This window comes from Saimiri boliviensis, chromosome 12 (assembly GCF_048565385.1).
Source record: "Saimiri boliviensis isolate mSaiBol1 chromosome 12, mSaiBol1.pri, whole genome shotgun sequence".
Taxonomy (NCBI): Eukaryota; Metazoa; Chordata; class Mammalia; order Primates; family Cebidae; genus Saimiri; species Saimiri boliviensis.
In genome coordinates this window covers 12,501-23,247 of record NC_133460.1, presented here as the reverse complement: position 1 = coordinate 23,247, position 10,747 = coordinate 12,501, and the positions used below count along the sequence as shown (strand labels likewise).

The following is a 10,747-nucleotide window of genomic DNA, read 5'->3' as shown; positions in this document are numbered from 1 at the left end:
GGGGGAGATTGGGAGCTCAGCTTCCTGGAGGCATCAGGAACCAGGTCTCCTCCAGCCTCACTACATGATGGGCTCCTCATGGGGCCGAGCACTGTTCTGCAGAGCCTCAGGCAGGAACCTGCCCATGGAGAACTGGGGAGAACTGGCCCTGGAAGCTCCCTTCCCATCTGGGTTCCTGGGGCTCTTAGGCCCGTCCCCGTAAGTGCTCACAGCAGAAATCCGGCCATAGTCAGGGTGCAGTGGCTCACGCCTGTAATCCCACCACTTTGGGAGGCTGAGGCGGGGAATCACCTGAAGTCAGGATTTCGAAACCAGCCTGGCCAACATGGTAAAATGCTGTCTCTACTAAGAATAAAAAAAAAAAAAAAAAAAAAAAAAAGCTTGGCGTGGTGATGTGCACCTGTAGTCTCAGCTACCTGGGAGGCCAAGGTGGGAGAATCACTTGCACCTGGGAGGTGGAGGTTGCAGTGAGCCGAGATTGTGCCACTGCACTCCAGCTTGGGCTACAGAGCAAGACTCTGCCTCAAAAAAAAGAAGAAAATCCTGTACCAGAGTGTAAGGGAGTGCTGTGGCTGATGAGGGCTCTGACGTGGACTCCTGATACATGTTCTTGCTAGGTGAGGGTCTCCACCTGCAGCTGGCCATGGGCATTCTCTTACGTGATGAGCCCCTGACACATGGGCCCTCTCATTCCAGAGGCATCGGCCATCTCAGCCAGACAAGATCATCATGGAGGCCATGGTGGAGCACGTCCTCAGGGCCTCTTGTGCCCGGCAGAGATTCTGGGGAGAAGTACAGACTGACTACGCACACTGGCTGCGGCACTCCCTCCACCTGCGGCTCTGTGACCTGCCCAGGGTGAGTCTGCCCTGGGGAAAGGGGCAGCTGGAGGGCCAGGGATCCGTGGTGATGGGGTAATATGGAGGGCGGTGCCTGCAGAAGGCAGGGGTGTGAGCGAGGCAGCCAGATGCCAGTGTGCTGGCTCTGCTGTTTGCCTGCTGGGTGACTGGGCAGGGCACAACTCCTCTCTGAGCTGCCAGTGTTTCATCTGGGGAATAGAAGCAGCAGCAGGTTCCAGGATGTAGGGTGATGGTGGGAGTTAAGAGAGATGTGATGCAGGAATGCTCAGCCTTGGTGCCTGGCACAGAAGTTAGCATTGCTGTTGTCATGATTGCCTCAAAAGAGAGGTGTTGGAACCCCTTTTCCTCAACCCCTTTCTCCTCCTGGGGTTGGTAGCTGGTTCATTGGTCCTTTTATCCACCCACCCATCCATTCATTCACCCATCCTTCCTTCCTCCTTCCCACCTTCCATCCATCCCGCTATTTCTGCTCTCCCACCCTCCTACCCTCACTCCCTTGCCTCCCTCCATCCCTCCACCATCTATCCCTCCATCCACCCACCATCCATCTATCATCATCCTTCTACCATCCATCCATGCATCCCAGGGACCCACACTCTTCTGTAAAAGGACAGACAGTAAATATTTTAGGCTTTATGAACCATCCAGTCCCTGTTTCAATGCCCAACTCCACCACTGTCTTGTGAAAGCAGCTATGGATGACATGTAAGTGAATGCATGTGGCTGTATTCCAGTAAAAGTGTTTCTAAGAGTTGGCACTGAGCCAGATTCAGCGCTGAACCTTCGTTTCCCACCCCTTATGTATTCCTCTGTTCATTCAGAAAACATGTATTTTTTTTTTTTGAGATGGAGTTTCACGCTTGTTACCCAGGCTGGAGTGCAATGGTGCGATCTCGGCTCACCGCAACCTCCGCCTCCTGGGCTCAGGCAATTCTCCTGCCTCAGCCTCCTGAGTAGCTGGGATTACAGGCACGTGCCACCATGCCCAGCTAATTTTTTGTATTTTTGGTAGAGATGGGGTTTCACCATGTTGACCAGGATGGTCTCGATCTCTTGACCTCGTGATCCACCCGCCTCGGCCTCCCAAAGTGCTGGGATCACAGGCTTGAGCCACCGCGCCCGGCCGTATGTGTTTTACTTATGCCAGGCTGTGCTCTAGGTTCAGGGACTGGGTAGTGAAAGGAGGTGCCGGCCTCCTGGGTGGTGCATTCCAGTGGGGCCAGGAAGATACAGCAAACTGGAGCTGTTTTGGTCTGTGGTCAGGGCGTGGTCAATGCTGTGCAGGGAGGAAGCAGGGAGAGGGGGCAGGGTGTTGGAAAAGGGGCCTCATTAGTGAGGGTGAGCCCTGCGGAGGGAAGGGGCCTGAGGCAGGACCTTGTCTTGAGGACCACGGGGCAGCCCTCATGGAGGGAGCGAGGGAGGTGAGGTTGGGAGGATGAAACAGTCCACAGGCCATGCCAGAGCCCGGCTTCTCTTAAGTGCACGGGACAATGTCTGATTTGCATTTTTTTTTTTCCTGAGACAAAGGGTTTCGCTCTGCTACCCAGGCTGGAGTGCAGTGGTGCTATCTCAGCTCACTGCAAACTCCATCTCCCAGGTTCAAGGAATTCTCCTACCTCAGCCTCCTGAGTCGCTGGGATAGGTGAGCGTCACCATGCCCGGCTAATTTTTGTATTTTTAGTAGAGATGGGGTTTCACCATGTTGGTCAGGCTGGTCTCGAACTCCTGACCTCGTGATCCACCCGCCTCGGCCTCCCGAAGTGCTGGGATTGCAGGTGTGAGCCACCGCGCCGGGCCCTGATTTGCATTTCTTAGAGGTTAGCTGGGGCAGAGGCAGGCGTGGAGGCTGGGAGGTGACAGCTGCTGCGGTATTCCAGGTGCAGGGGACGGTGAGAAGCAGCTCTTGCCACCCCCCATCCCCCGCCCCGTGCCTGCCTGGCACCCAGACGCCTTCATCCTAGGCCGTCTTGGTCTCCGGAGGGCACATCCTGGGCCAGGGTGGGCTCCGGCTGCGTTCCCGCTGCCAGCTGGGCCTCGCCCGAGCCCCAGACCACGGCCGGCACCTCAGCCTGACCCTCCCAAACCACAGCAGGCCTCGTTGGCCCGACTTCTCCGGGGAGCTGGAGGTGGGTGGCCGGGACCAGGCTGACAGTCCCTGGGGCAGATGCCCGGACTTCCCTCCGGTCCGGTCCTCCCTGGGCAGCGGGTCCGCACGGCCTGGGTGGTCTCGCCATCTAGTGGCCACCTGAGGAACTGCAGACGGGCACCCTGGGTGGGGCCAGAGCGTCGCTCTGGGTGCAGGAAACACCTGCTGGACCCGGGGCGAGGCCTGGCGCCAAGACAAAGCAGCTCCTCTACCGGCCCAACACCCAGCCCTTCCTATAACGGAGAGGCAGCAGCTGGGCTGCCCAAGTTTGAATCTGAGCCCAGCTGCCTCCTGGCACCTCAGTTTCGTCCCCTGTCAAATGGTTATAATAATTGCCCTGACTCTATCTCCAATGCGGTTAATATTGCAAAGATTACATATGTCCATAGGCATAGACTGCTTAGAGCGGTGCCTGATGGAGAACTGCCACGACGTAGGTATTTGCTGTCATTAGCCGTTATTGGCCCCATCTCCGCCCCTTCCTGCCTCCCAGCGGCCCTGGGAAGTAGGAAGGGGCAGAGCTTGCCTCCAGTGCCTACTCTGCCCTGACCTGGCCAGGAGATCCCAGCAAGGAACCTCTCTGAACATCTGTTTCCTCATCTTGGATCAGGTATTTCATAGGGTGGTTTTTGGGGTCTGGATAGCAGTTCCCACTGCCTGCACAGCCAAGGCACGTGACATAGCAGATGCTCTCTTGGTGTTTCCATCCGCCTCCTCTGTCTCCCTGGCTGGCTGAACTTGACCTTGTGACTTTCCTTTGCTGAGCCTCAGTCTTCCCCACTGTCAAATGGGAGCATCTAACATCTCCCTTGCAGAATCCTTAGGAGGAAAGCAGACATTTGTATAACATCTGCACATAGTAGGTGCTTGTGAGAAGGGAATTCCCTCCCTTCTTGGTATCTGGAGCTGGAGGGGGATGGCATTTGTGGGTTGATAGTCCAGCAGCTGTGGCCATTTCCAAGGAGCTTCTCCTTCCAGGGTTCTTGTTCTCTGGGACTGATGGTCACTTCCCGTTTCCCAGCCAGGCTCCTGGCTGCTCCCAGATCTGTAAGCCCCATGCCCAGTGGAAACAGATTCCTGGGAATGAGCCTGTGGTGGACACTCAGCAGGTGACTGGTCCTCTTGCTTCCCCATCCCAGATTCATTAGGGACAGCTGTTCTGGTGCCTCCTCATTGGATCCATTCTGGGGTCTGTGGAGTGGTCAGAGGCTTTCTCAGCCTTCTCTATTCCTCCCCACAACCCCGTGGCCCCAGGACAGATGAGGGACAGATTCAGGGAGGTCAGGCACTCTCCCAGGCTGCGCAGAGGTGAGTGGGGCCCTCGCTCTTCAGTGATAGCCAGCGGGGCTGAGGCCGACTCTGTGTGGTCTGCAGACTGTCCCTTGCCCCCACCTGCCTGGCAGGATCACACTGTGCTCTGTGAAATTCCACAGGAGTCCTAGGCTGTACCTTCTTACCAACTTGGATCTCCTGAGAGATCAATGTGCTTCTGCACGTTTAGTAAGCACCCTGCATTAAGTTCCAAGGACTACTCTATTAAATTGCCACCAACCAGAAGGCTTCATGCAACAGACATGTTTGGTCTCACAGTTCTAGAGGCCAGAAGTTGTCAGCAGGGCCACATTGCCTCTGAAAGTCCTAGGGAGGATGCTTCTGTACCACCTCTAGCTTCTGGTCACTGCCGGCAATGAGTGGCTATGGTGGCATCGAGCCAGCCTCTGCCTCTGTCCCACATGGTGGCCTTCTGCCTTCTGGGTGGTGTCTTCACATGGCCTTCTCCTAGGAACAGCATTCATTGGGTGTGTGGCCTACCTTCATCCACTGTGGTCCCATTTTAACCTGATACTCGCAAAAAAACCACAACTATTTCCAAATAACACCACGTTCACGGGTATGGGGGGGTGTCACGACTTCAACATATGTGAGGAACCAAATTCAACCCATAACAGACACACACACACACACACACACACTCACTCACTTTTAAGTCCTTGTAAATTTTGTGAACCATTGTTCAGTATGTTTTACAGACCTTGGAACTGAGGCCCAGAGAGGGTGCTGCCCTTACTGAAGGGTGCACAGCTTGTTAGCTGCAGTGTCTGGAGTAGAATACAGGGTAGCTGAGGCTCCTACCCCCGCAGGGCCTCCTCCAGGCTTGTGTTCTCTTGGGGCCTCTGGGCCTCTCCCCGACCCCATTCTAGACACCTGTCCTGGTCCTGGTCCCTGCCATTCCCCAAGGATAGGTGCCTGCAGGGATTTAGGTAACTGCTCAGTGCCTGGGGTGTTATGCCAGGTGTTACCCGCATCTCCTTGAACTTGCTTAGACCTTTGCAGTGGCTCCTAGGCAAACTCGGAAAGCCTGGGCTGTCGGCAGAAACACCTGGGCACTGCGAATGTTAGAAACACAAGTGCCCGGGGTGCCCCCTCCAACCAGTTAAATCAGAGTGTCTGGGCAGGGCCTGGGAAGCCATCTCTAAGTTGCCCTGTGGAGGCTGCTCCTAGGTTGGTGGGCTCCTAGATAGTTTTTTTTTTTTTTTTTTTTGGGAGAAAGAGTCTCATTCTGTCACCCAGGCTGAAGTGCAGTGGCACCATCTTGGCTCCCTGCAACCTCCGCCTCCCGGTTCAAGCGATTCTTCTGCCTCAGCCTCTCAAGTAGCCATGACTACAGGTGTGTGCCACTACCCCTGGCTAATTTTTTGTATTTTTAGTAGAGACAGCGTTTTACTGGGTTAACCAGGATAGTCTCGAGCGCCTGACCTCATGATCCACGATCCACCTGCCTGCGCCTCCCAAAGTGCTGGAACGACAGGCGTGAGCCACTGTGCCTGGCCTAGATGGATATTTAAAAGATGTTTAAATCTATTTGCTGTGAGATTGCCTCATTTTTGTGTTTTTGTTAGAGACAGGGTTTTGCCATGTTTCCCAGGCTGGTCTCAAATTCCTGGGCTCAAGTGATCTGCTCACCTTACCCTTCTAAAGTGCTGGGATTACAGGAGTGAGCCACTGTGCCCGGCCCTGAGTATTCTCATGGGTGTTTTCTGTGATGAGGCACTGGGACCCTTTCGGGAGGGATGTGGCACAGGGAACCTGGTGCCCTGGAGATTGGGTGTGGTTATTGTGCCTTCCCTTTGTTTCCTGCACGTCGGACTGCAGCCTCCTCAGCCAGCCCGTTCCTGAGCCTGGGGCTGGCAGAAGACAGAGACCAGGGACAGGGCCTGGGACAGACTCCACTCAGGACTTTGCCCTTCCGCTCACAGCTTCGCGGCTCCAAGGCCCAGCGGGTTGGCCTCCTGGGGTGTATCTCCACCTGAGCTTCTCAAAGCCTGGTGCAGTTGGAGGGGAATGTGGAGGCTGTCCGTGTCCAGGGTCCCAAGCTGTCTCCGGGCTTCTGTGTCCCATGAGGAAAGTGAGTGGCGGCTGGGTCCCAGCTCGGCTCACTGGGTCATGGCCCCCATTGGCTCAAGAAAGGAGAGGGGTCTGGGCATTAAGATCTCAGAAGTCGGGACCGGGCCCAGGGGCTCACACCTATAATCCCAGCACTTTGGGAGGCCAAGACAGGAGGATCACTTGAGCGCAGGGGTTCAAGACCAGTCTGGGCAACATAGGGAGACTCCCATCTCTACTTAAAGCCTGGTGGGGTGGTGTGCTCCTGTGTCCCAGCTGCTGGGAGCAAGCTGTGATGGTGCCACTGCACTCCTGCCTCAGTGACAGTGAGACCCTGCCTCAAAAAAAAGGCTTAGAAAACCCTGTCGGGACTGCATGGCATCCCTCACTGACAGCCATGTCAGGTGAGGCTGCTGGAAAGGGTACAGAAGAGGGGGCTTCAGATGGCTCAGCAGATTCTCAAGTCCTAAGGCTTTGAGGCTCGGCCTGGGGCAGTAGGGAGCTATGGAAAGCAGTGGAGGAGGCGGAGGAGGCAGCTGGAAACATCAGGGTGTCCCAGCAGGTCCCCTGCTGGCTCCTGGGGGCAGAGAAGAGAGTGTGGTGCTGCGGGCACGTGCCCACGGGCAGTCAGCAGACGTGGAGGTCCTGGGGGCAGAGAAGAGAGTGTGGAGCTGCGGGCACGTGCCCACGGGCAGTCAGCAGACGTGGAGGTCCTGGGGGCAGAGAAGAGAGTGTGGTGCTGTGGGCACGTGCCCACGGGCAGTCAGCAGACGTGGAGGTCCTGGGGGCAGAGAAGAGAGTGTGGAGCTGCGGGCACGTGCCCACGGGCAGTCAGCAGACGTGGAGGTCCTGGGGGCAGAGAAGAGAGTGTGGTGCTGCGGGCACGTGCCCACGGGCAGTCAGCAGACGTGGAGGTCCTGGGGGCAGAGAAGAGAGTGTGGAGCTGCGGGCACGTGCCCACGGGCAGTCAGCAGACGTGGAGGTCCTGGGGGCAGAGAAGAGAGTGTGGAGCTGCGGGCACGTGCCCACGGGCAGTCAGCAGACGTGGAGGTCCTGGGGGCAGAGAAGAGAGTGTGGTGCTGCGGGCACGTGCCCACGGGCAGTCAGCAGACGTGGAGGTCCTGGGGGCAGAGAAGAGAGTGTGGTGCTGCGGGCACGTGCCCACGGGCAGTCAGCAGACGTGGAGGTCCTGGGGGCAGAGAAGAGAGTGTGGTGCTGCGGGCACGTGCCCACGGGCAGTCAGCAGACGTGGAGGTCCTGTTCCGGGATGGCAGGCAGCCCTTCCAGCCCCTGGGGCTCCTGACATTGCAGGCTGCCGACTACAGCCTCCTGCTGGCCGCATACAACTGCCAGGGGCGCCTGCTGGGCCCTGTGGAGGTGAGAGGGCCTGGACTGGGACACAGGGAAGGGTTACTGTTCTCTCTCTGGACAGAGGCCACAGTGCCAGGATGCCTGAGCCCTTTGGGTCCATCTGTGCCCAGAAACCAGAGCACACGACCCCAGGGTGAGGCCCGCACCTGCTGCTGGCACCGAGACCTTATGCGGCCCCGAGGGAGTCCCAGCCTCTTCTAACAGTCCTACAGTCCAGGATTGCAGCAGTTGGCTCCCAGGTGCAAGTCTGGCTGGAAGAGAAGTTTCCAGCACCTGGTGGGTAGCACAGAGGGGAAGGATTGGGTGGAGAGCTCCTCTCCTCTGGCCTGGCTTGTAGCCCCCACTTGCCAGGCATCCCACCCTGGGCAGGAAGGTCTGGGGCTCTCTCTGCCCTGGACCTCACCCTGATTCAGCCGTGGCTTCTCTACTCAGGTACAGCTGGCAGGCACCGTGGATGGCGTGGCAGGCCTCCTCCTTCAGCTGTCCCAGGCAGGGCTGGAGGCCATGCAGGTGAGTGGTCAGGCCGTCACCACCTTTTGGGCCAGGGCCAGGCCAGGCAGGCACTGACCCAGCACCTGCCTCTTTACCTGGAGTGGCTGCAGTTGCGGCTGGAGCAGCTGGAATGAGCTGGAATGTGAGTGTGTGAGGGAGGCCTCAACCCTGCACCGAAATCCACGCCCAGTCCGGGGCCCTAAGCCCTCACATTGGCCTGTGGCTCTGTTTTGATCAGAATCGTGGCCTTGCTTTCCGCCGACCTGCAGCTCAGTTGTGTTGAGACCCCTGCCTGACTTCTTACAGACCTATAGTCTTTTATTTTCTTTCTTTTTTTTTTAACATGGAGTCTTGCTCTGTTGCCCAAGCTGGACTGCTGTGGCATGAATTTGGTTCACTGCCACCTCTGCCTCCTGGGTGCAAGCGAGTCCTGTCTCAGCCTCTCAAGTAGCTGGGACTACAGGTGAGCGTCACCACACCCAGCCAATTTTTCTATTTTTAGTAGAGATGGGGTTTCACCATATTGGCCAGGATGGTCTTGATTTCTTGACCTCGTGATCTGCCCACCTCAGCCTCCCAAAGTGCTGGGATCACAGGTGTCAGCCCCCGTGCCTGGCCCAACCTTCCTTTTTTCCATGGTCTGCTGTCTTATTCTTACAGAGTCTCCAGGGTAATATCCCTTATGCCTGCTGCCTCAGTTTCTACAGTCATGCATGTGCTTTCTTTTGAATGGACAGCCTTGTTTCTGTGAAGCTCACGGCCACAGGGTCTCTTTCTGGTTCCATGATGAGTTCTCTGTGTCCGTGTGGTCGTTAAATGCTCACAGCTCCTGCCCTCCTGGCAGGACTAAGAACTTCTGGCCTCTCCATCATCCAGGGCTAATGTCCGGCCCAGCTCAGAGCCCCCAAGACCCTGCCCAGCGCCAGGGTGGGAGTCCCTCTGACTGGCTGTGGAACGTCACCTTGTAGCCTCTCTGCTGTGCCAGAGTCCCATGGCCACCCACACGGCAGTGAATTTGAAAGAGTGCTCCGTGACTCGGCACACTGCGCTGTTCACCGCTACCATGGACTACAGTGACAGGAGGCAGGAGTGTTGGCACAGGGAAGGGAGCCGGGGCAGAGTCCAGGGGGATCCAGGGCCAGCACCCAGTGTCCTCTCCCAGTCCCAGCGCCTTCACACAGGAGGCCCTTGGCTGTGCCACCACTATGTGACCCAGGGTGTTTAGTGGGGCTGCCCCATTGGCAGGTGCTGCTTGGTGCAGACCACACTGTCAGACTCCCAGGAGGGAAGCAGGGGTTCAGCATAAACCCCACTTGTGCAAACAGGTCAGGTGCAGAGAGCCTCGTATCACTTCTGGGAGTGGTGGGAACTCTCCCCCAGTCCAAGTTCCCAGTCAGGCTATGAGCAGGCCACGCAGAGGTGGCTCGGGTCTGCTGTGACAACTCACCCGCAATCTCCAGTGCCTGCTGCTCTATCCCTTTCCCCCCACTCCCCCACCATCTTTACCCCAGAAAGAGGCCCTGTCTCCTTGAGGCCTGTGCTGGGCCTCTGACCTGCCCAGAGGCCCCATGGTGGGTGTTGGCCGCCAGTTGCAGGACCCCTGGCCACACAGAAGGACTCCCAACTAGAGGTGATGTCGCGGCCCTGAAGGAGGTGTGGTGGAGTGGGCAGAGGAGGCCACGTGGCAGCTGCAGACCTGGGTGCCTGGGATGCCATGCAGTGGGGGTCCCAGGCCCATCTGGGTGGCCCTGGCGGCTGTGAAAAGTGCCCTGGAGCTGGCGAGTGAGAGCAAGGATGGGGAGTGGCTGGCAGTTGAGGACGACCAAGACAGCTCTCTCTGTCCCCTCCCTCTCCAGGTGGCCCACCAGATGCTGTCCTGGCCTGAGGCCACATTCTCACGGGCACTGAAGAGGCTCTGCAAACCCCTGCTGGACCTGCATGGTCTCACAGCAAGGTAACGCAGGGTTGGGAGTGGTGCATCCAGCGTTCGTGCCACACATCGGGCGCAATGCTGAATGCTCCGACACACGCTGACTCACTGACTCCTCTGACCGCCCTGCACAGAGGCTTCTTCACTCCCCATTTCACAGAAGAGGAAGCTGGGGTTTCTTCCTCACTCCATAGAGACCTCGTGAGCATGGTTCCAGTGCAGGCAGGATTTTAGGAGCTGCTGCAGAGGAGCGCAGTGGGCAAGCCTGACCCCTGCCTTCAGGAAGCGCAGTTTCACTCAGAGACAGACATGAAGCCCAAGAAATTATCTAGAGCAGGGTGTGCACAGCTCCCTGCAGAGAGCCTGAGAGTCGCCTCTTAAGCAGGCCATTCTGCTGTCACATTGCCTTTTGTTTTGTAATTTTTTTTTTTTTTTTGAGATGGAGTCTTGCTCTGTAGCCCAGGCTGGAATGCAGTGGTGTGATCTCAGCTCATTGCAACCTCCGCCTCCTGAATTCAAATGATTCTCCTGCCTCAGCCTTTCTAGTTGCTGGGACTACAGGTG

General features: G+C 57.3%; 1 protein-coding gene across 2 annotated transcripts in view; it reads left to right on the top strand.

Moving 5' to 3' along the window:
* Positions 1-2: 2 nt before the first annotated feature.
* LOC141580524 (uncharacterized) overlaps positions 3-10,747 on the top strand; it is a 13,379-nt gene continuing 2,634 nt past the window's right edge. The window contains exons 1-4 of one of the 2 annotated variants that reach the window (XR_012512671.1): positions 3-858; positions 7,823-8,037; positions 8,194-8,271; positions 10,110-10,747. The exon at positions 10,110-10,747 is cut by the window's right edge and continues 2,634 nt beyond it. Coding sequence is in view for 1 of the 2 variants with exons in the window: in XM_074381590.1 (XP_074237691.1) it covers positions 6,895-7,962 (1,068 nt within the window). In the remaining variant the exon portion in view is untranslated. Of the gene's footprint in view, positions 8,038-8,193; positions 8,272-10,109 lie in introns of both variants that reach the window. The other variant, XM_074381590.1, reaches the window with a different exon arrangement.